Source organism: Staurois parvus, unplaced genomic scaffold (genome assembly GCF_062004578.1).
Source record: "Staurois parvus isolate SC_StPar_1 unplaced genomic scaffold, SC_StPar_1.0 ptg000202l, whole genome shotgun sequence".
Classification (NCBI taxonomy): domain Eukaryota; kingdom Metazoa; phylum Chordata; class Amphibia; order Anura; family Ranidae; genus Staurois; species Staurois parvus.
In genome coordinates this window covers 118,565-144,699 of record NW_028317998.1, presented here as the reverse complement: position 1 = coordinate 144,699, position 26,135 = coordinate 118,565, and the positions used below count along the sequence as shown (strand labels likewise).

At 42.2% G+C, this 26,135-nt stretch overlaps 1 protein-coding gene across 1 annotated transcript in view; it reads left to right on the top strand.

Annotated features, from left to right (window-relative positions):
- LOC149461422 (UDP-N-acetylglucosamine transferase subunit ALG13-like) overlaps positions 1–26,135 on the top strand; it is a 180,923-nt gene that overhangs the window by 44,252 nt on the left and 110,536 nt on the right. Inside the window, exons 5-7 of the mRNA XM_089678257.1 lie at positions 3,534–3,606; positions 9,544–9,625; positions 9,955–10,132. Of these exons, the coding sequence (XP_089534383.1) occupies positions 3,534–3,606; positions 9,544–9,625; positions 9,955–10,132 (333 nt within the window). The remainder of the gene's footprint in view (positions 1–3,533; positions 3,607–9,543; positions 9,626–9,954; positions 10,133–26,135) is intronic.

Sequence of the window (26,135 nt, the reverse complement as noted above, 5' to 3'; positions counted from 1 at the left end):
GGAAATGTTTGACAATTCTTCCACAAACGCATATGTGAGGTCAGGCACTGATGTTGAACGAGAAGACCTGGCTCGCAGTCTCTGCTCCAATTCATCCCAAATGTGTTCTGTCAGGCTGAGGTCAGGACTCTGTGCAGGCCAGTCAAGTTCCTTCACCCTAAGCTCCATCATCCATGTCTTTTTGGACTTTGGTTTGTGCACTCGTGTGCAGTCATGTTGGAACAGGAAGGGGCCATCCCCAAACTGTTGCTGCAAATATGGGAGCATGAAATTGTCCAAAATGTCTTGGTATGCAGACACCTCAAGAGTTCCCTTCACTGAAAGTAAGGGGCCAAGCCAAACTTTACACTTGGCACAATGCAATCAGGCAAGTACCGTTCTCCTGGCAGCCTCCAAACTCACAGCCATTGGATTGCCAGAGATAGAAGTGGGATTCATCTCTCCAGAGAACACATCTCCACAGAGTCCAGTGGTGATGTGCTTCACACCACTGCATCTGACGCTTTACATTGCACTTGGATGCAGCTGCTCGACCATGGAAGCTCTACGCACTGTTGTGCCATTCTGAAGGCCACACAGTTTGGATGTCTTTTCGCTACTGACTCTGTAGATAGTTGGCAAATTCTATTCACTGTGCACTTCAGCATTCGCTGACCCCGCTATGTCATTTTATGTGGCCTACCACTTCGTGGCTGAGTTGCTGTTCCCAGTTGCTTCCACTTTGTTGTAATACCACTAACAGTTGACCGTGGAATATTTAGTAGCAAGGAAATGTCATGGATGGACTTATTGCACAGGTAGCAACCTATTATGGTACCATGTTTTGAATTCACTGAGCCATCTAATTTTTGGGGGTTATGCGCTCTAGGAAGGGGTCCCTGCTACCCTGTCAGGGCCAAATCCACCAGATCTGTTGAAGGTTCTTGGGCCTTTCAATACCAAGCATCCATTTTGCAGGACTGCAAAGCCGCAAAGCCACCACCTGGTCTTCTGCTCATACCTTCTCAGAATTTTACCCGGTGAATCTCCAGGTCTCTACTGATGCAAGCTTTGCCCATAAATTGGTTTAAGCTGTCATCTGAGTGTTTTGGGTCCTTCTGACCATTCTGTTTGTGTGCTATATTGTTGCCTACCCCTGTGTTTATTGCTGAGGGATGTTTTCTAGTCTGTGATGAAAGATCCTGTGTGGTACTGTCCAATTAAGATGATGGGTATTTTGACTTGCCTGTAATTTCCATATCTTAGAGTACAGTACAGCAGAACACAGGTCCTTCCCCTTTGTTCTTTTCGCCTTATTGCTTGATACAAAACTGGGTTACGAGAGTGCACTGGGGGGCATTTCCATCTAATTGCCAATGTCCAATCTCCTGAAGGTAGCAACATATAACCCCATCTACAGGTTAGTTGAAAATTCTATTTCAATTGTTTTAGATGTAGTAGATGGGACTAACCTCTCTATAAATACGGTTGTTTTACAAATCCTGACAAATCCTTTACATTTATATCTCTAAAGGATTTTATAAAATAGATCTGTTTAGTCTTCAAATTTAGTGTTTCGGGTTTCCTGACTGGGTTGATTATTAAAATAGATGGCACTGCCATCATAGCATTTTCTGTACTGGTTATGGAAAATCCCCTGAATAAGAATATGTAAAAGAAAGGAATGATGAGCAGAAGAACCTGCATTGATTGTGAAGCCCTGTACAGATTTCTCTTTTGCCTATGTCAAACAATGAATGATCCATGTCTTTATGAAGCCAACAGAAATTGCATTGGTGGTCGAATTGTGATATTCTGTATATTTGAAATTTGGGGAGCATATGCGTTACAAAATCAAAATGTGTGGCCTTTGACTACCCTATTCTTACCTGTAAGTGGGCAGAATGTTTTGGAGAGAGCAATTTAAAAAAAAAAAAAAAATTCCTGATACAATACTAGGAATGTTTTTTTTTTTTTTTTTTTTTTTTTAATTTATGCAAATTTATGATGGCTTAATGGTATCATGCATTCATATTTTTAAAGTCGGTTTTTAAATATGTAGGCACATAATGCTTGCTTTTTTTCACATAAATAGTAGTCAGTTTTGCTGAAGTTTGCAGAGTGGCACGGGCTCAATCAGCAGGGAATCTGTCTGCTGATCAGAGCAGAACGGATAAATTAGTAAACGATTAATACATGATATATAAAGAACAGCATAAGCGATCCATCCTATAAAACTGCGCTCTATGGTGCTGAAATAAACGATAATAAATAGATAATAAACAGCATAAACAACCAATCATATAAATTTGCGCTCTGTGCCGCTAAAAACAGTAAAGTGCGACAACGTCCTATCTTGACGTAATAAAGTGCATATAGTGATGTATAGAAATTCAATAGCAGCAAAGGTGAAGAAATCTGTGACCGCAGTGCCTATAGAAATGAGTGTAGATTGCACTAACCAGAAAGTGCAAACTAATGCTCGTTTGAGTAAATCAAGACCAACTCCTGGTCATCTGCATCTGGAAACTGGAACACTAGGGGTCATCTGGCAAGCGTCAGCAAAGCAGGCAGCACACCATAGGAATATCCAGGCTCCAGGAATACACTCTCCAGACAGCAGGGGGAACCACTCATGCAGGTAAAAGGCAGTGTCACCAGGAATCATCTTTAGAGGGGGAGCTCGCAATGAACAAGCCAGAGAGAGAAATCTCCAATAGTGTAGTACTTTTATTGAAAATATAAGGATGGCAAAAGAGAGCATAGACACTCACAGACTGGTGTTTGACAGCAACCAAAATGGCTGCCGGACGTCCACGTGGGCCGTGCGGAGTGACGTCACAGGGTAGGGCCCTACCCTCTGCACGGCACACGTGGACGTCCGGCGGCCATTTTGGTTGCTGTCAAACACCAGTCTGTGAGTGTATGGCATCTTCTAATCTCCCTGACTGGGGGACACAGCAATAAAAACCTGTCCACTCCAAAAAGGGTTTCTGTTATCCTAAGTCCTCATTCACACTGGGCAAAAAGTGTTGTATGAAGTCACATTTTTTTTTTTTGCATCCACGTTTAGCCACATTTTTTCCACGTTTGCATTTTTGTTTTAGTTTTTTTTGTTTTTTTTAGCATTTTTACACAAAAAAATAAATTTTTTGCTCAAAGAAATGCCCCAAAATGTCGGTTTTCCGTGTTTACTAGTGTTAGAGCATTTTTACAGCTGAAAACACTCCTAGAAACCCACTAGTTCTGGGTTTTTTCCAGCAAAAAATGCTGATCTAAGCCTGGATACATAGGATATGCTGGGGAGTTTACTGGCTGTAGGATAAAAAATTGCCAAAAACAGCAGCTGTAAAGTCCAGTGTGCACGAGGCCTAAAGGATCAATAGTATGAAAATGAAACCAAACCATTTGGGATTAAAAGTAACTAACTCATGCATAGGTGATATATTTATTTTTATACTCTTTTTATGATTGTGTGGGATTGTGACTCTTTATATGGAGTGCTGGATTTGTTTTGCGTAACACAAAATATTTCATTCTTTTTTGCCTCCTAGTCAGAACTTTATTTTGTACAAAAGCCCTGGAAAACCGCCTACATATGCCACTGATCTTAACTGTGATGGAAAGGTAGGCTTCACAGAGGTGGTGCTGGGGGTGACATTTTGGTGTATTTATGTAAAAGACCATATAAATGTTGCTGCAAGCACCCAGAGATGCATGCATATCCGAACACCATGAGCTTTTAAAAAGTTGACACTAATATGCGGGAAGAACGGTCTGGATAAAAGCGCACAGATGTGTCCCAAAGGAAATAAGTGAATGGTATATGTCAACTATGATTGGTGGGGAAAAAACTCACTGCTGCCATGGTAAAAACACATCGGTTTGTGAGAGGTATGAACAGGAGCCAGGCGCTGTGTAGTTTTGTGATAAAAATAATACACCTTGTATGGAGGTGTGCCTTGTATGTTTTGCGCGCATGCGCTTTGTCAAGTCTCTTGACAAAGCGCATGCGCACGAAACATGTTGTCCCAGCAACCGGCCTCTTCCTTCTAAAGCTGCGGCTCCAGCAAGAGTTCCCCCCCCCTCCGTCTCTCCACATCGTGGTGACGTCATCCAGGACGCTGGGACGTCGGGTACACGTGGTCCCTGCACTGACAGGCATTCTACTCCACTGCTTCCCTCTGAGCGGACGGGCCGTCCATCTTGGAACCTGGCTTCCTAAAGCCACAGTCTGGTTATTTATTATTTTTTTACCATATGACTTAAAAATAATACACCTTGTATGGAGGTGTGCCTTTAATATCACAAAACTACACAGCGCCTGGCTCCTGTTCATAACTCTAATATGCACATAACCTCTGCTTTCAAGTCAGCTTGCAAGGCTGCCCTACCTTTTGTTGTACTAAGAGGCTGTAGCCAACTTTTATTTGACATATCAGAACACTGGGTATTGTATACCACTGTAGCATGTCACTGAAGGTAAATGCAGACATCTCTGGGGTGCCAACAGAAGAGTCTCATGAAGATTTACAGTGGTAAATGTCATACAGATTTGCTTTTAAAGGAATACATTTTTACATTTTAGCCCTTTCCTCTCTCAGGGCTGGTAAACACCAGAACAGTGCCGAAAACCCGTGTTCTGCATGAGTTTCCTGCACTGCATTCAAAACGTATTGCAGGTGCGATGTTAAGCGTGGGTCAATATTAAGTAAGCCTAGGTTCACACTAGAATGCTGTGCGGGAAGCCCGCAATAAGTGCATGTTTCCTTCATTGCATTCAAATCGCACTGCCTTGCTGTCTGCAGTGGGGGTCATTGCAATATTTATGACACTCGAAAGTTAGTTTTCGTATACCAGATTGCATGGTATGAAACGATAATTCAATCTGGTTGCAGTGTGGTTCCAAAATTGGTGCATGCATGACTTCAGTGCAATTTGAGCCTATTCATTTTAAATGGGCTCAAATCACACCAAACTGAATCGCATGTGAATTTCACAGGAATGCAGTGAGTTTGCCCTCACCGGATTGCATGGTACAGACTTGCCATGCAGTCCGGTGAATTTCCAAAAGTAAAGCATGCGCTACTTTTTGATGCAGTGCGATATCAGCCCAAAATGAATAGGCTCACATTGCACTGCACAAAACTGCCTGTGAATTGCACAAGAACACACAGCGCGTTCCTGTGCGTTTTTTGGTGTGAGTTGGATTGGAACAGTCCTGGGATTTGGCATGCAGAAACCTTTTAAATTGTATCTCCCTAGAAATTATTCAATCAGTGTAATTTGATTTCAAGGTCTGTCAAGACTTTTGGAAAAGCGGTAAACATATCACCCCTAAACATCTTTGCCCACTCTTGTGACCTATTAGACTCCATACACACTTCCTGTAGAAGCAGCTAAATGTTGTGTCCATGCACATTCAAATCATATTTTAAGCTCAGAGTTTGTTTTTAGAGGCAGAAAAAAAAAACCCTTCTGTTTTTTACATTTTTGAGAGCAGCTTACTGGCAGAATAAAAAAAAGCTTGAATGCTCCCAAACTCCTGTACCAAACGCTCTATATGAGCATTTTTTTTTCTGCCAAGGGAACTGGCTACTATTTATAATTTGTGTGTTAGATTTTTGTTTTTAAAGCAATACGTTGTTGCTGCATTAATGCACTTATAATAAAACTTCACTGTATGCAATAAATTTTTTTTTTTTAATTTGCACTAATTTTTTTTAAGACAAGCTTTCAAGAGATCTACTGTTCATCATTGAAAAAACAGAACCGCTTCAGAAGGGTTTAACAAAATGGAAAATTAAATCTCTTAAGATGACCGTATATGGTGGAAAATGCTGGTATACACAAATGAGCTTGCTATGTATTGAGTGGGCTGTGGATCGAGGCATGAGGGGGTTGGGATTCAGAGCAGGGATCAGTCATAAAAGTACATGACTGTGATCTAATAGGCTAACACTGATGACATTTCATGCCAAATGCGTTTCTGCTTCATTATTCCAAGTTTTTTTTTTTTTTTTTTTTTCTCAAAGCTGTATTTACGCCAGCTAGGAACCTATGTGTGCGGGTTGGTGTCTGTTTGTGTTCCCCAGTTATGAGGGGAGGTACAATGTGCCACTTATCACTCAGGTTCCATTTTTTTTTTTTTTCAGCTTTAATGAAGTGCTGGCCACTGCTGAGCTGCAGTATAGTGACCTTGTGGTGCGATGAGTTGCACTGCAGAAAAATGTAGCATGTCTGCATTTTCTACATATTACTGCTGCATTGTGGTCTTGACAAGACACATACAGTAGAAAATCATTTTCTCTAGCAGTGACCTGTGGTTACTTGCAGTCTTGACAGGTGACCACTCAGTTGCAGCTGTATGAGAAATTAACATTCAAAATCCCTCTTGCATGTATGCCATTTGTTTATTGATTAGTGTAAAATAATTTCTGTATAGATAAGAGGAGGGCACAATTGCACAACTGTAGGACATCAGCAAAAAAATCAGACCATTATGAATGTCTCTTTTCCTAAAGTGCAGCCATCATAAAAGGAATTTGTCACCTGCCTAAAAATTATTAAACCTACACATACCCAGGTAAATCATTAAAGTGGTTCTAAGCTTTAAAGGGTTATTACCTTGATGCTTTTAAAGGTAAAAAAAAACTTCCACTGTCTCCCCCCCCCCCCCCCCACATTCTTCCATCGATCAGCTGTCAGCCAAATCCTGTGAGGAGGGCAGGGCCAAGCCATGCTGTGTGTCTATGCTATGGTGGCACACGTAGAGCTCTAATCTGCCTGTTGCAAACCTGGACGTAATTTACATTGGGTGTTGCTCTGCATATATTGGTTACCTTTAACAGACAATAGAGCATTAAGCTATTAAGGGGTCCTTATAAACCAAAATTAGGTAATCGCTGGAGGCAGAGATTAGAGCAGAGGAGTTTGGGATAGCCATGGACATGGCCCAAACAAAATCTTGGAAAGCACCAGGGCTTGACTGTTTCACGTTGACCTACTATACCACCTGCTAGGCTAGACTGACACCTCATTTTCTGACCGCTTAGAACTGCTTGGTAGGGAGGGTTTAATGCCAGCGGATACCTTGAGAGCCTATATCTCCCTTTTGTATATAAAAAAAAATATAAGGACAGTGCCCTTAGAAACAATATCACAAAAATATAATGAAAGAGAGAAGTATTAGGAAGGACCGCTATCTCACCTCTGCTAAGCAAGGTACGTATATATAAAAAAAAAAAAACTAAAGGCAGCTCCTCAAATTAATATATCTGAGTGAACTCAGCCAAAATAAACAGTGGTATAACAATAATAAAAAGAACAAATAGATATGAAAAATAATTCTGTGATTAAACAAATTTAGTGTCCAACATAAGTCCATATAAATAGTGTTCATAAAAGTATTGTTCGTGAAACAATTAAATTTCTTTGATCCTTTATATTAAACTCTTGTATAATGTGCCCGAAGAACACTGTGAAAATCCACCACCAAATGAATTAAATCCACTCACCAGAGCTCCCTGTTGGTAAAATTAGAAACCATCTACAACCGCTTAAGCTCTGGGAGCAATGATTTGCTGAGGCATACACCAGCTGATTGAAACTCCTTCAAATAACAATTGGCTCCTCATATGCTCAGAATGGGACATGAAAGAAGATCAAAGGAATCCACATAGTGTAAAACCATCCAGGCATTTATTCAATACAAAACTTGTTAAAATCCCTCACATTTGTCAGTGTCCAAGCCGACACTAGCATATAGTGCATAGAACATAGGTAATCAAAGGTTTGCTCTAGTCTCAACAGACAACAGCAGCTCTCCCACGCTGCTGCATTCCCTCCCTTTAGTAAAGGCAAATTACATGCATGTGCAGTACGGCAGCGTGGACCACATATGCTCAGTGTGGCAGCGGGAGCCGCACTTGCCCGGTACAGCACAGGGGAGCTCGCGCATGCGCAGTGACACAGCACTGTGCATGCGCAGAAATGGTCTTCAACCTTCTCCGCCCTCCATCCTTCCAACTCTCCCCTCAGCTGAATCTCACAGCATTGAAAATATCCAAGGTATCCAGGGGATTAGAGGATCCTATGTCAATTGCTTGGGCTGAAGAGCGGACCTACAAAAAAAGTATTTATGTATACAAAAATGTAGTGTTTTATTCCAACGCTATTAAAGATGGGGGAGGCCATTCAAACAGCCAACATGAAAAATAGACTGAAGGTTCAATTTAACTGTGTTTGTTGCAAGTGTACCAAAGCATTTACAGTCACCTATTGCAGAATGAGATCTGACATGGCTGCCTCAAGCTCAAGCAGTAGATATGCTGGCACGTTTTAAGAAGTGCATACAAGTGCACACATCTTTTGTTTGACCAACACAGTGCGGCTGGTTCAATAACTTTTGGGTTCTAGCTTATATACTTCCTGCACTCTAAATGATTAATTTTATACAGTCCGGTCCATAAAGATTGGGACATCGACACAATTCTAACATTTTTGGCTCTATACACCACCACAATGGATTTAACATGAAACAAACAAGATGTGCGTTAACTGCAGACTGTCAGCTTTAATTTGAAGGTATTTACATCCAAATCAAGTGAACGGTGTAGGAATTACAACAGTTTGCATATGTGCCTCCCACTTGTTAAGGGACCAAAAGTAATAGGACAGTTGGCTTCTCAGCTGTTCCATGGCCAGGTGTGTGTTATTCCCTCATCATCCCAATTACAATGAGCAGATAAAAGGTCCAGAGTTCATTTCAAGTGTTCTATTTGCATTTGGAATCTGTTGCTGTCAACTCCCAAGATGAGATCCAAAGAGCTGACAGCTCTTTGGATCTAGCAGTGAAGCAAGCAATCATTAGGCTGAAAAAACAAAAACCCATCAGAGACATAGCAAAAACATTAGGCGTGGCCAAAACAACTGTTTGGAACATTCTTAAAAAGAAGGAACACACTGGTGAGCTCAGCAACACCAAAAGACCCGGAAGACCACGGAAAACAACTGTGGTGGATGACCGAAGAATTCTTTCCCTGGTGAAGAAAACACCCTTCACAACAGTTGAATGCTTGTTATACTGTATGTGGAACTTAAGAGGTTAATCCTCTGCATTGTGCAAAAGGGATGTTTGATCTCATCTTCTCTGATCCTCCCCTTCTTCCACGTTCCCAATTTCATCTGACAGAAAAGACTCGGGGGAACTCCGCACATGCTTAGTTTGGGGTGTACTGCTAGAGTTTTATTTTTCTTGGGAGTGCATGTGAGCTCCACAGGGCCAATCGGCACTGTCCAGACAGAGGTCAGCGGTCCTACATCCCCATAACATATCCAGCTGGACACTGAAAGGAGTCGAGACTGCTCCAACTGCTGATGAGAAAAGGTATTTAGTAGTTTATACTTACTAAAATAATTGCATTTCCATGTTCTGTGTACTGTGGGAGACCGGATATAGTGAATCCAGGGTCCTGAGTATACTAACACTTTAAAATGTATCACTTGTATACATGCATGAGAATTTTTCAGTGCTTGGTTATGACCATTTTGTTTGTTTTGCAGATAATGTTGTGTTGTTCCACCAATGGTCACTATGACTCAGTGTTTACAAAAAATTTTCAAACAACTGCTGCAATTTGCCAAGGTATGCATTTTTGTTTTTGTTTTTTTGTTTTTTTTATGCACAGTGGTTGATTTTAATTTTACTTGTTTAACTCCAACATTTAAAAAATAGCCATGGTTATGAAAAGTTTGAAAATGATGTGAAAGTTCAACCATAAACACTGAATACATGTGCTACCTTTTTCTATACAAGGGATTTTATTTATATTTTCTCTAAAGGTGGGATTTCATTTATCATTTCACTAAACTAAATGCTAAACTGCAGATTTAACAGTTTCAGGAGGCACATTCGAAGGCATGATTTATACTTACAGAATTGTGATATTTACCTTTTTAACTTCTTTGTCATAGCTGTTCTCTATGAGTGTCTATACAGAGATGTTTTTGGGGTGGATGAGCGAGAGCTGATCGCAGCTGTTGAACTTTTTCGAAGTGGCACAAAAAAGAATCGTAACAGTGCATCTACTGGCAGTGAAGATGCCAATTTTGATTGTATGTCAGAACCTAACAAGGCATTGCCTGACATCAGGTAACGCGTTTATTACTACTGAGGACTTAACACCATGTAACCACAACACTTCATATTCCTGATGTGTGCCTGCTGCACCCTTTACTTGTATGAAAAAGCATCCTGTTCTTTGTTTTTTGTTTCTTTTTTGTGTGAATCACCTGATGTTCCTGCCCGTCCTCCTGCTTGCTTTCCTATTAAAAACTGACCAGACAAGGCAAGAGCACGGCAGTTTTCTGGCTTGTGCTGACAACCTCCCCCCGCACTGGGAAGATCATTTTACGGTTTGCTGTCCCCCCCCAGATCCTTATGCAGCTGAGAACAGAGGGCATGTGATCACTTTATAAAAGGGGGGAAAAAGATTTATTTCCATTTAAACTGAATGGGTTGTTTTAAAAGATGGTGGTTCATACATATACAGGTGAAACTCCGAAAAATTAGAATATTGTACAAAAGTTCATTTATTTCAGTAATGCAACTTAAAAGGTGAAACTAATATGAGACTTATTACATGCAAAGCAAGATAGTTCAAGCCGTGATTTGTCATAATTGTGATAATTATGGCTTATGTCACGGTCGCCCGATCGCCACCCTCAACATGCGACAATATCATGACCGCGACCAACAATAATACACCACGCTTGCGGCGTCAGACCCCAGACCTTCTCACCAAACTTGTGACCAAAGGACCAGCCAAACTAAAACCGCGAGGTGACGTGCGTAACAACAATGCCACACTCAGCTGCGCCCTGCACAACGATTGTCCAGCTAATGGAACGCAATCGACGCACCGGCAGCCTGAATGCGCTTGTTACTGGGTCGGGTTAATTACGCAACTAACCCTTCACTGCCACCACCCCTTTTTGTACAGAGAAAGGGGAAACTCTCTTTATCAAATATACACTGTAATGGTTAAAAAGTCGCCTGTCCAATAAGGTCACTGCAGGCCGATTGGGCAGAGAATTAAACACAGTAGCGTCTCTTCAAAAGGCAGGAATTCGTGAATTGCAAGTAAGCGCTTAGAAACAGTTTAACGCTTTTAGAAAGAAAGATTTATTACTAAAAGAGTCAAACAGGTGCAATAAAATATTTACGAAAAGATGTAACTAAGATATATATTTATATATAAAAATAGGAAACCGCCCAGCACAGCAAAGAGATAACAGGAAGAAGTTAAAAGGTTAAGTTACTTGCCATGTTAAGCCTTAAGGTAGGCAGATCCAAGTTGCAGAGCGAAGGGTCTTTGATCTCCTGCTGTTACGATGTTAAAATTAGGAGATCTCTTTAGCTTAAAACTTTAGGCTTGCCAGACTGTCTTTTAAAGTCCCCCTACTTCTAATAAAAAAGGGGAACGCCGCGTCCAACTCTGAGCAAGTTTGCTACAGCTTACAGCTCATGAAAACCCCAAATCCACAATCTCAGAAAATTAGAATTACATGCAATCAATAAAACAAGGATTGTACATAGAACAATATCGGACCTCTGAAAAGTATAAGCATGCATATTTACTCAGTACTTGGTTTGGGCCCCTTTTGCAGCAGTTACTGCCTCAATGCGGAGTGGCATGGAAGCTATCAGCCTGTGGCACTGCTGAGGTGTTATGGAAGACCAGGATGCTTCAATAGTGGCCTTCAGCTCTTCTGCATTGATCGATGTCTCTCATCTTTCTCTTGGCAATGCCCCATAAATTCTCTATGGGGTTCAGGTCATGCGAGTTTGCTGGCCAATCAAGCACAGTAATCCCATGGTCATTGAACCAGGTTTTGGTGCTTTTGGCAGTGTGGGCAGGTGCCAAGTCCTGCTGGATAATGAAGTCAGCATCCCCATAAAGCTTGTCTGCAGAAGGAAGCATGAAGTGCTCCAAAATCTCCTGGTAGACGGCTGCGTTGACCATGGACTTAATGAAGCACAGTGGATCAACACCAGCAGATGACATGGCTCCCCAAATCAACACAGACTGTGGAAACTTCACACTGGACTTCAAGCATCTTGCAGTGTGTGCCTCTCCATTCTTCCTCCATACTCTGGGTCCTTGGTTTCCAAATGAGATGCATCAGAAAAGAGGACTTTGGGCCACTGAGCAACAGACCAGGTCTGTTTTTCTTTAGCCCAGGTAAGACGCTTCTGACGTTGTTTATTGTTCAGGAGCGGCTTGACAAGAGGAATACGACATTTGAAGCCCATGTCCAGGATCCGGCTGTGTGTGGTGGCTCTTGATGCACTGACTCCAGCCTCAAAGTCCCAAACACTTTTGAATGGCCTTTTCCTGACAATCCTCTCCAGGCTGTGGTCATCCCTGCTGCTTGTGCACCTTTTTCTTCCACACTTTTCCCTTCCACATAACTTTGTATTAATGTGCTTTGATACAGCACTTTGGGAACATCCAACTTCTTTTGCAATTACCTTTTGAGGCTTTCCCTCCTTATGGAGGGTGTCAATGCTGGTTTTCTGCACAACTGTCAGTTCAGCAGTCTTTCCCGTGATTGTGATTCCTACTGAACCAGACCGAGAGACCATTTAAAGGCTCAGGAACCCTTTGCAGGTGTTATGGCTTAATTAGCTGATTATAGTGGGACACTTTGAGCCTAGAATATTGCACCTTTTCACAATATTCTAATTTTCTGAGATTGTGGATTTGGGGTTTTCATGAGCTGTAAGCCATAATCATCACAATTATGACAAATCACGGCTTGAACTATCTTGCTTTGCATGTAATGAGTCTATCTCATATATTAGTTTCACCTTTTAAGTTGCATTACTGAAATTAACTTTTGCACAATATTCTAATTTTTCGAGTTTCACCTGTACTTTGAAACATTTAGTTTTTGTTTTTTATATTCAACAGGATTTTGCAAAACTTGTTAAAGCAATATTAAATACAAAAGCAAACATTTTACTATATTGCAGCATACAAATTTAGATGTGATTGGCTGCATTAGTTTTCTATTTACGGCTTTTCTTTGTTTTTTGTTTTTTTTCTCAGGCATTACGCCCAGTTTTTCAGCAGCGCAAGCTGCCTTGCAGTTGTAGTAGTTATAGGGCTGAGACAAATCATTTACCATTGGTAGGGGTGCTTACAAGGGTCAGCTTTTATTTATGCAAAAACCTTTCTTTTTCATACATAGCGAAACACAGCTCAGGCTATGAGTCATGCCTTCCAGTGTTATGCGCCACCTGTAGGTGAATGGACACTGCAAGAAAGACACAGGATGTAATTCCTTCCATACAGGAAGTTTTTTTGCCAGTGTCTGACTGTGATGGTCACTGATGTGCAGCCCTCTGCATAATGCTACAAGATTCTCAATGGTTTCAGCAGGGACCTGGAAATTGAGGTTGCCAGGATCCAATCCTACAGCTGTGACACAAAGATGGCTGGTGCCCGGGCGTCGCTATGATGGGAATGAAACCAAAGTGGAGATTGCCTGTAATGCGACCATTCGGTGCTGGCCCTGCATATATGGAACCCTGTGCAGTAATGACTGACCAAGGTGTTTCCAGTAGGGTGCTGTACAGGTCCAGAGCAATAGACAATAGTGTGATTGGGTCCCTGTGGGTCTACTTAGACATTGCCGCCATGATAGGTGAAGGTTGGACCTTGGTCTTCACTGTCAGGTCATGTGGTGAGAAAGTAAGGTCCCTGTAAGCCAGTTTTGATATCCATTTTATTGCTTTTTTTTGTGTGCTCCTTTTACCCTTTCCCCACTAGGGGACAATTGTTGAACTGCTGTGTTCTGTTTTTTTTTCTCCCCAAGGCTGGGACTGGCTGTGTCCTCCCAGCTGTATGATGTAGGCAGTCTGTGTTTACTGTGCGTGGCATGCTTATTTGTCTCTGGCTGCTCTGTCCTGCTCCTGCTGTCAGTGGCAGGACAGAGCACTGTGGCAAGCTAGGGGGAAAGCTTTACCAGGTCTAGGGGGGTGCTGGGATGGGCTGCGCCACCCAGATTTTAGTCCTGGCCCTCCTCGGGACATTGTACTCGGGCCTCTCCCTATACCTGTACTCGGGGATGGGACAGGGGAGAGCAGCTAGCACAGTGAACTAAAGTAAACTGTGGACAGAAGAAGTGGCAAACGGTTCAGGCTACTGTGCTTTCTCCAATTAGAATTGCAATCCTTCATTATGCAGCAGATGACACTGGCTTGCTCTAACATTAGACTATGCACTGTATGGTTGCCCACTCTCTACCCACATTTCCTTCTGCCAGGAGAACAGCAGTCCTTGGAGCAGATTGGGGAGGGTAATAATACAGTGCAGGGGTGAACTGACAACTCATGGGGCCCCCAGGCAATAGGGGATCATGGGGCCCCTGTGTCCTCACCCACACTCAAACCACACCCAAAAAAGCCTATGAAAGGTACTAGGGGCATCTCATGGTGCCCCCATACTGACCCTGGGCCCTCGGGCAGTGCCCGAATGGTCAGTCCGCCCCTGATACAGTGCATAGTCTGATGTTAGAGAAATCCAGTGTTTTCTGCTGTATGGTGAAGAATCGCTATAATGACGGGAGAGAGCGCAGCTCAACCTGATAGAATAAAGTGCAGCGCTACAAATCATGTAACTTAGCTTACAAGAATTGCTAATTATAAAATGGTGGATATTATAAGTGATAATATAAAAGTCCAAACAAAGATGTTCCCATATAGAATTTCCTTCCTCCTGTGATCAAAGTGCTCAAACCAAAGAAATGTGCACAATTCCTCCACCATATGTCTGCTGACCTCCAGCAGTGCGACCTCACATATGATATGCTAAGTCTAACTGCTCTTTTGGTCTCACAATGGACACTGAAGATCAACTTGATGGATGTTAATATCTCGCTCCAAATGTACCCCTCATCAGCAATATTCCTACAGGCTAAAAGATGGGCTGTGGGTCGTATGTAATTGTATTTTTTCCAACTGACATCCTTTTGTCCTGTCTCCTTGTCTGTTGAAGGGAAGCTGATCATACGTGAGGTTGCACTGCTGGAGGTGAGCAGACATCTGGTGGAGGAATCTCTTTGGTTGGAGCACTCTGTGATCACAGGAGGAAGGAAATTCTATACAGAAGCATTTTTGTTTGGACTTTTATATTATCATCACTTATAATATTCACTTATTTATTAGCAACTCTTGTAATTGAAGTTTCATGACTTGTAGAGCTGCACTTTATTATTTTGATTTTGCCTAACATGAGAGAGGGTATTTGTGTTATAGCGGCAACATAATTATTTGGGTACGTTACATTTATATATAATTTTTCATGTGCACTTGTTTTTTTGTATCCATAGTAGCACGCAAGTGTTTGTTTTTTGTTTTTTGTTTTTTTTTTATCCATAGTAGCGTGCAAGATTTCCATTTTTTTTTTTCACAGCTCAACCTGAACCGCTGCCACTTCTCCTGTACCTCCTGCCTGTAAGATTCATTGGGGGGGGGGGGGGGGGGGGGGGGAGAGGATTGCACTGGGAAACACAATGGGGGGAGGGGGAGGGGTGAACAATCATTTTGTGAAATATGGGGTTGTGCTGGAAGGAGGAAATGGAGGGAGGCAGGATTTAGGGAGGGATTTGTGCTGGGAGGGGGGATGGGTTTGGGTTTTTTTTTTCATGTAATTTTTATTAAAGTTTACAACAAGAACCAAATACAATGCAGCAGCATATATTACTGAAATGATTTTACAAATTACATTGAATAAAGAAGAGAACGCCAACAGTTCCCATAGAGTTCAACACATTCCTAGTCATGCTAATAGATATAACAGATACAAAAATACAAGTATAGCATCTAGGAAGGACAAAGTATCTTATTAGAGGTGGGGAATTGTTGTTGTATTTTACAATGGTATTATATAAACATGCCTGTAAAGACATAATAAATATAAACATAATCACAAAAAATAATATGCAAATATGCATGTACAATGTAAACTTGAAAAAAAGAAAACCGCATACAAAAGAAATAAGGAACAGTCATCAAAATATGACTCCAGGCATAAACTTTGCCCATTACTGGGTTCGAAAAATATTTCAAATGTAACATGTATCACGATGTGTAACGTTTGACTCTGCACCAGAATTTTAGTTAGTAAATATCACTAAGGGATTGTAATGGAAGAGTAAGGGGAGTTGTCCCAGATGTTCCTTATTCTATGAAAAGTGTCCAGGGATTTGTTGGAGAGAGGTATTCTAGCTCTCTAACCTCTGCTACTGCAGAAATTAATTGTGCGTGAGTTGGAACTCTAGGAGTTCTCCAATGCAAGGAATTTGTCTCCTGGCTGCTGTGAGAATGAGCAATAAGTCTTCGCACCCTTAGTTATACTTAATATAGGCAGGCCTAAAAGCTAGTTAAGAGGGTCCAGTAGGAGAGATGTATCTAAAACATTCTCCAAAACCTGCTGCACTATGGACCAATAGGTCTGTATAAGAGGGCAAAACCAAAGAATATGGGCCAAGGTTCTTCTGTCTATTTCACAACTCCAGCAAACCTCTGGCACCTTCTCATTAATCAAGTGTAAAAGATCTGGAGTTCTGTACCAATACATTAAAATGTAGGACTTAGTGGCCATATCCCAAACCAAGGGGATAGATTGATCAAAGGCTAAACTCCATTTGTGTGTAAATCTATAATATTAAATATATATATCTCTGCTGTAAGAGATGCTTCCATTAACATTTTATAGAGATAATATGTAACTGTGTAGGTCCCTGGGTACATGGATTCAAAAACTGTTGGACTATCTAGAGTTAAGGATGGTCTTTAAGGTAGCAAAAATGTCTCAAAACTGAAGATAGACATAGATGATCTTAGTGGGGGAGGTTTTCTCCTAGTCCAAAGCTCTTCAAAAACAAAAGTCTTCTGGGTTGATAAGGTGGCGTAACTGAAAAATACCCACCTGTGCCCATGGGAGCATATGTAAATGATATAAACTATACGGTATAGCTGGATTATATAACACATTGGTAATATAGGAGCAGGGTGGGATCAGTTGACATTTTTATTACAGGAACACCAAATTTTAAGGGTAAATGTCAGAATTGAGTAATTTCTGATTTGGTGATTTTGAGAGCCCCTGGATATGTGTCCAGGAGGAATACAGGGATGAGCCGGATAAATCTGCCCCCTCTATTTCAGACCATCTAGCATGTGGGTATCTAACTGTCCAAGCTAACGTGTGACATACAGTCATGGCCGAAATTGTTGGCACCCTTGATATTTTTCCTGAAAATCAAGTATTTCACACAAAAAAGGTATTGCATTAACACATGTTTTGCTATACACATGTTTATTCCCTTTGTATGTATTGGAACAAATATAAAACAGAGGCAGAAAAGCAAATATGACATAATGTCACACAAAACCCCAAAAATGGGCTGGACAAAAGTATTGGCACCCTTAACTTAATATTTGGTTGCACACCCTTTGGAAAACATAACTGAAATCAGTCGCTTCCTATAACCATCAATAAGCTTCTGACACCTCTCACCCGGAATTTTGGACCACTCTTCCTTTGCAAACAGCTCCAGGTCTCTCTTATTGGAAGGACACCTTTTCCCAACAGCAATTTTAAGATCTCTCCACAGGTGTTCAATGGGATTTAGATCTGGGCTCATTGCTGGCCACTTCAGAACTCTCCAGCGCTTCTTTGCCATCCATTTCTGAGTGCTTTTTGACGTATGTTTGGGGTCATTGTCCTGCTGGAAGACCCAGGATCTTGGACGCAAACCCAGCTTTCTGACACTGGGCCCTACAGTGCGACCCAAAATCCTTTGGTAATCCTCAGATTTCATGATGCCTTGCACACAGTCAAGGCACCCAGTGCCAGAGGCAGCAAAACAACCCCAAAACATCATTGAACCTCCACCATATTTTACCGTAGGTACTGTGTTTTGTTCTTTGTAGGCCTCATTCCGTTTTCGGTAAACAGTAGAATGATGTGCTTTACCGAAAAGCTCTATCTTGGTCTCATCTGTCCACAAGACGTTTTCCCAGAAGGCTTTTGGCTTACTCAAGTACATTTTGGCAAACTGTAGTCTTGCTTTTTTATGTCTCTGTGTCAGCAGTGGGGTCCTCCTGGGTCTCCTGCCATAGCGTTTCATTTCATTTAAATGTCGACGGATAGTTCGCGCTGACACTGATGCTCCCTGAGCCTGCAGGACAGCTTGAATGTCTTTGGAACATGTTTGGGGCTGCTTATCCACCATCCGGACTATTCTGCGTTGCAATCTTTCATCAATTTTCCTCATCCGTCCACGACCAGGGAGATTAGCTACAGTGCCATGGGTTGCAAACTTCTTGATAATGTTGCGCACTGTGGACAAAGGCAAATCTAGTTCTCTGGAGATGGACTTGTAACCTTGAGATTGTTGATATTTTGCCACAATTTTGGTTCTCAGGTCCTCAGACAGTTCTCGTCTCCTCTTTCTGTTGTCCATGCTTAGTGTGGCACAGACAGACACACAATGCAAAGGTTAAGTGAACGTCTCTCCTTTTTATCTGCTTTCAGGTGTGATTTCTATATTGCCCACACCTGTTACTTGCCCCAGGTGAGTTTACAGGAGCATCACATGCTTGTAACATTCTTATTTATCCGCAGTTGTGAAAGGGTGCCAATACTTTTGTCCAGCCCATTTTTGGAGGTTTGTGTGACATTATGTCGAATTTGCTTTCTTTCCTCCCTTTTTTTGTTTTGTCCCAATACACACAAAGGGAATAAACATGTGTATAGCAAAACATGTGTTAATGCAATACGTTTCGTGAGAAATACATGATTTCCTGGAGAAATATCAAGGGTGCCAACAATTTCGGCCATGACTGTATATGGATAGCAAAATAGTAATTCAATCTGGAGCACCCAGTCCTGCCCTGGACCAAGGTAAGAGAAGCATGGAACAGACTATCCAATGTGCTCTATAGTGCCAGATAAAGTGAGAGGAATTTTGCAAAATGAGTCAAGGGTATTGGTATGGGTAACGTCTCAAATAAATACAATAACTTAAGCATGTCAAAAATTTTAAGAACATTAATTCGGCCAAGGAAAGATACCTAGGGAATTCCATTGTCTCAACAAAGTGTGAATCTCGTCAAATAGTTAAGGATAGTTAGCCTCCTATAATGAGTGATTTGAAGTAATATGCGTACTCCTTGCATGTCGCCTTGAAGACTTATTGCAGCTGCAAGAGGTTCAAGACAAAACAAGCAATAGGGGGGACAATGGACATCCCTTCCTACTGCCATTGTACATCTGAAAGTCTGACATAGTATAAGGTATCTTAACTTGGGCTGTGGGCATAGAATACAAAGCCGTCAGAACTTTAAAAAAAGGTCTTTTTTAATCCAAAGTATCTTAAGGAAGCAAACCTATATGGCCAACTAAGGTGATCAAAAGCCTTTTCTGCATCTAGGCTCAACAGTTGTGCTGAGCTGTTCGTCTTAATAACATTCACAAAATCTATCATTGTCCTAGTGTTGTCTCCCACCTGTCTAGCCATTACAAAGCCAACTTGATCTTTATGTATAAGTTTAGGCAAGGTAAGAGTCTATTGGGGAGTATTTTTGTAAAAATGCTGTAGTCCAAGTTCATGAGGGCCTATAGGCCTGTAGTTGGCCAGAGAGGCAGGGTTTTTTCCCAGGCTTTGGGATAACTGCAATGTAGGAGTGTTGAAAGTGAGGGTGTAGAATTTAAGAAGGGTTCTATAGAAATCTAAAAGTTAGGGTGCTAAAGTGGGAAGAAACAGTTTGTAATATGAGACCACTTTCTCCAACTCCTATAGTAATCTGCTTTGAGGGATGCCAGATCCGATGTTTTAAGTGTTGGCTAGAGTGGAGATAAAAAGTATAAAATGACTCTGAAGGTTGGATGTTTAGCTAAATTACTGGTGCAGTATGTAGGCATACTATCTTGTTGATAAAGAAACCCAGGAACAGACTGTTGATGTCTTGCCTTCAATTTGTTCACGAGCATCCAGTGAGGCTTATTTGCAAATTCATAAAATTTGCATTTAGTCCATAAGACTAGTCCATCTCCTAGATTGTAAGCTCGAAAGAGCAGGGCCCTCGATCCCCTCATGTTTTGCATTGTATTGGTATTGTTCTGTCACATGTTCTGTTCCCCTCTGTAATGTACAGCGCTGAGCGAACTATTGGCGCATTATAAATACTGTATAATAATAATAATAATAAGACATTTTGCAAGGTTTTGAGTCTTAATTCCTTGAGCTGATTCTGCAATGGGATCACCACCTGAAGCTTGGAGATCGATGGAGAGGCCAATAGCTGACTTTCTGCCTTCTAGAGTTGGCATAGAAGGTTTTTCGCTTGTTGAGGTTTATTTCTTTTAAGTCAGGAGCTAGCAGCTATACAGTGCCCTCTTATAAAATGCCTTATGGGCTTCCCATAGTGTGGATACTTTAGAAACTGACCCAAAGTTAAAGCTGAAGAATTCCTCTAAATCCTTAGTAAGAGCAGTCCTAACCTCATTATGACGTAGGGTGTCATTTAAATGTCAATAGCAGGTTCTTGATTTAGCTTGCATTATATCCAGGACCAGAGCTATCGAGTGGTCAGACCAAGTGGCAAGGTAAATTTCTGAAGAAGACACTATTTTAACCAAGGGTGAGGAGACCAGAAAATGTTCTAATCGTGAGTACATATTGTGAGCCACTGAGTAGAAAGTGTATGGTTTGGGAGTCGGAGTTTTTATACACCAAGAGTCAGATGTAATTCTATAACCCATTTACAAAATGCTGTAGACTGTCTAATCAGCTGTTTGGAGGGTTGATGACCTCTAGGAGATTTCCTGTCTTTGGTAGAGGCCAGAACCAGATTAGAGTCCCCACCTACTATCATGTAGGGGTAAGATGACTGTAAGAACTTAAAGTATGATTAAGGTACTCTATTTGGCCCGAATTGGGATCATAAACATTTATCAATTTCCATGGGGTTCCCTCCATTATACAACTGAGCAGACTATATTGACCTCCAGTTATCTATCTCTGAGGATAGGATGCAAACTGGGCAGGAGTGGCTAAACAATATAGCGACACCTGCTTTCCTTGAAGAATCAGAGGATATGTAGGCTGTTGGAAAATGTTGAGCAAATTTAAAAGAGCCACCCTTGCGGAAATTAGTTTCTTGTATCATATCTGCTTGGGATTTTCTAAATTTATTTTAAAGCCAACCGCCTCTTCTGTACAGAATTTAAACCCCTAACATTATATGATAAAATATGTAAAGCCATAATATCACTAAACAACTTTACATAAATGTGCAGATCATGTACACAGTTACATTTTCCTGAACTGGGAGAAAGCTAAACAATCATCACAGAAATAAGTGCTCTCGGAAATACCTATAGGTCCAATAGAAGAAAAAAAATCTTTATTAGAGTAACTGAGAAGAATAAATCTCTCGGCCGTCCACAGTACAAACCATGGACTTGATAAGGGAGCACGTGGGTGATGAATATATGGCGATCCAAGTGATCATTAGGAAATTGACAGTACCCAAAAAATTATTTTGTGAATTAACAATGGGTTAAAGTGCCTGGACAATACCAGGAAAATAAATTGAAGCACAGAGAGATTATTAAAAAAAAAAAAAAAAATAGCCTCAGGTTTTTCATGTTCCCACAGGAAATCTAGCTGAGTACGAGCGCTGGAGAACAGGTAGCCTGGTTTTCGACTTGGTCTTTTTATTTAGTAGGGGTCCAGATTTTTTTTTCAGAGTTGCTCCTGGGTAAGGTTTAGGTATAGGAGCTATTAATGCTTCATCTGGCAAAAGAGGTAGTCCCAGGTTTAAAAGAAATGTTTTACCTTCCTACAGGTCACGGATGTTATGTTGGATGCCCTCCATAGTCACCGCAAGCTTGAAGGGGAATCGCCAACTATAAGTAATGCGTTGATTCTGAAGATGTAGAGTGATAGGTCTTAGTGAGCATCGCTTGGCTAGTGTGGTAGGTGACAAATCACTATAGATTGGGATTTTCTCCACTTTATAGTCATTTGATGGCCTGTTACGGGAAGAGTTCAGAAGGGATTCCTTACTGTCATAGTAGTGAAAGCGGACTATAACATCGCAGGTTTAGGAGCAAGACAACAATGAGCTCCATCCATCTGCCAATCGATATCAGGAATATTGGGTGCCAGGTTATAAATAGACCCCATAGATAATCCTGGAGCACAGCATCACCAACCGACTACGGAATCCCGCTAATGCCCAGGTTTTGATTGCGTTCCCTGTTCCTGTTGTGATTGCAGCTGGGAAACTTGTTGCTTCAATGTTAAATTGTCTTCCTCTAAGAAATGGACATATTGGACCTGATTGTCAAATCTGGTCTCCAAATGATCTGTACGGTTTCCAATTAATTCAATCTCCCCCCTAAGCTCCTGTGCGAATTTCCCCACTTCAGTTGATATAGTGCGAGAGATGTTTAATAAAAGTATATGTAGCTTGTCATCTAGAATGTCTGTCTGCTGTTAGGTAGGGAGCCATGGGAGTGGAAGGAAAATCAGAGTCTTATTGTTTCTGCTTGATCCCCCAATTGGGGCTGTGTGATCCTCTGGGAGGGCCGTGTCACTTGAGGCTGGAGATGCAGGGTGGGTAATGAATCGTTCCATGTTAGTGGGCCACAGGTCCAGAGCGGGAATGGAAGACTTTTGAAACCTGATATTTTCCCCCCATATGCATCTTTAATGTGTGCTGAGATCGGTGCTGGGCTCCTGTGTTCATAGCCAGTTGCACACTGTGAAGGGGATTCAATCACACTTGTGTGCTGTGTGGGGTGGAAGAGATCTGCTAAGTGCCCTGCCAGCACTGACTACCGACCTCTGTCTGCTGACCCCCCGTATATGGCCCTGCTGACCTTTGTCTGCTGCCCTGTTGACCCCCTCTCCTCTGCACTGCTGACCCCTGTTAGATGCCCTGATAACCCACTGTACACTGCCCTATAAATGAATGACCTCTGTACACTGCCCTACAAACTGCTGACCCTATCCTCTTCCCTGCTGATTCCTTGTACACTGCCCTACCCACTTTCATACACTGCATTGCTGAGCTCGCATCTTCTGCCTCTGACATTTTTTACTACAACCCCTCATCAGACAGGCTAGATCTGGCCCTGGGGGTTGAGCCACGCCAGTGTGGTAGTGCAGTAAAATGCGTGTGTGTGGTGATACCAACTCTAGTGACTCCATTGCCTGGTGATGTCAGCTGCACATGCACAATTGTACTGTGGTGTCATGGGTAAGAAGGCAGCATGACAGGAAACCATTTTCTTGCAGGCAAACGGGTCATCAGTGGGTCCTGGTCAGTGTAGGTGCAGATGTGAGGGGGTGGAATGGAGGCGCCATCTTTATTTAAATGGGCTTTTCTGCTCTAATGTGGTGACAGGCATGAGTTGGGGACATAGGGAAGTGCTGGAAGAGAAGAGACGCACTTGGGGATACTGGGTCACACAAGTTACCTGCTGGGGAATTGGCACCATCAACCACATTTGTTGATCTTTGCGCAGTAGCCTTTTAAGTTAAGTGCGGCAGTCTTGTCTAGACACTGGTCCTGTTGCGTTTCTTTGCAGGCTGCTGATGTCTCCTAAAAAGGAGCTGTATCCTATGGAGAAAGAGTTTTAGAGGTGGAGTATGCCTACATTTGAGGCAGGTGTTTTCCTATCTTAACAAGAGTGATATGCCGTTGCCATCTTCAAGGATCCAGCAAATTTGCAGGTTGAAAACCATTGCTGAAAGCCTATTTTTCTTTGGCTGGGGCTGCCATGCAGCCAGCAGTAGCAGCATGTTGGTGTCTTTCAGGGTTTTAGGGCTGCATGAAGCACCTGTCTAGGAACTTGGATTTCATACGCTTAGGGTGACCTACATAACTGAAAACTCAGCAGAGGTACCTTTTTTAGACCTTCTATTTTATTGTGTATGCCCTGAAGTATTCCACTCAGCAGATTTTGTGCTTGGGACTTTGTCCATTCACATGCTAGATTCCACGTCTTCCTCTCCATGAAGAGGTATCCCTACTCGTTCAGGTGTGTGTACATTGTAGGTATTTCCAGATTTTCCTATGAATCGACAAAAAAAGGTGTCTCTTCGCCTGCTCAGGGAAGTAATCGTGCCACTTCCAGAACAGGAATGGGTTCCTGGCTTTTATTCGTATACATTTACATTTCCAAGCCAAACCGAGAATATTGTCTGATTTTTGTATTTGAGAGTCTCTGCAAATTTTTCAAAGTATGAAGGAGTCGAGGGGCTTTTACTCCAGCTGGGGGAATTTTCCTGACATCAGTGGACATAAAGGCTATTTACCTGTGATGTCCTGCTTTGCAGTTTGCAATAGAAAGTTGGTAATTTTTAGTATGGCTCTGCTGTTACATGTATTAGAGGTTGGAGAGAGCATTGTACAGAGTATAGTCCCAGGTAAAGGTGGTTCTTCCCTGGGGGCTCTGCAGCTTCAAGATCAGATTTCTTCCCTCAGAACTCCAAGGTATCCCTAGATTCTTGGAAGGTGGATGCCTGGTTGGATGTAATTCCTTTTTGTCCAATTCCACTCCAGGTCTCTGCATTAGAATGTCCGGTCTTGAGTGCAACAGAAGAACTCTGGTGGATTCTCTAATGTTTCTGTGTCTCGGCACTTTACAATCTCTAGAATAGTGGATGACTCCAATTAGTACTTTCCAGGAAAAAAATAGGTGAAACCATTCCTTCTCTTCACTCTAAGAATGAATGTAAGCCATTCAGGATGGTAAGTAGACCGGGTTTCTCCTGCCAGTGCAGGAGATCTAGTTTTCATGGGAGGAGAATTTATCCATCAACATTCTGGAACCTGGGCAGTCCACCTGGATGTCCTGCACTCCAGTTTGATTGTGCAATAGCTGTTTTGTGTTCGCAATCACCTGGGAGGTACTAGGAGCTGTGCTTTTTTAGGTTGAGGTGAATCATCTTGTCCTGGACAGAGCTTTGTCCCCCCTCTCTCAACCTGGTGTTCACATTCCAGGGATAGAAAGTTGGCAGGCAGACTATGTCAGGAGTTGGCAGTTGTCTCTGGGGGAATGGTCCCTCCATCCGGAGGTTTTCAGAACACTCTGGATGTGGATCTGATGGCATCCAGGTTCAATGAGAAGCTGGACAAATTAGTTTCCTGGACCAGGGATCCTCAGGCATTGCAGTAGATGCCCTGGTGACTCTGGGGGACCAGTTCCCTCTAATTTATGCCGTTTCTTCTATACAGATTATTCCATACCTGTTACGCAGAATTTGGTTGAAGTTATACCATTTATTCAGAGAGTGCAGATAGTCGTAAAAAGGTATGGCTGCCGGTGACCTGTGTTATAGTGAATAGCCCTAATCGCCAGTCTGAATGTAGCCATATTCCTCTTGGACTAAGTGCAGATGTGAATAGGGGCATATCGTTGCCTCCTATAATCATAGTACATGCTGCTGTCCTGACACACACTTGCAAAGCAAGAAATCCATGCAGAGTTACTGACATCCACTGGCTGACACAGAGATCCTCCCTCTTAAAGGGAGACCTGCTCACCTGGGAGCAGAGAGCAGGCAAGGCAGTAAGAGCCATTAGGGAGAGACTGATGAGAGCAAGTAACAGGACACCCTGCCTAATGAAATTGGATAGGGGGATAGCTTACATTACCTCCGTTCACTCAGTCCCTGCAGCCTGATCGAGTTTCTGAGTTGCACCAGAAGGGAGGCTGGCATGATCACCTATGAAGCTGGTCACACCCCCTCCTCAAGATGAGCCCATTCACTGGGAGCCTCACATCCATAGGGGTCATCATTGAGTCCCCAATAGAGCCTCCTGATTGGCTGCTGAAAGAAAGGGATCTCTGTCCCTAGTGTGTTGCCTGTGTTCTGAGTGCAGTGTACCCAAACGGCAGAACACAGAGCTTGCAATGTGAATGCACTACAGCTGTCCGCGACCAAGCATGATTTTCAGAATGCAACCTGGGACAAGTTGGTGCCGGGACATTTAAAAAAAAAAAAAAAAAAAAATCCATGACTGTCCCGGGCTTTTATGGACTGTTGGCAACTAGGTTTAT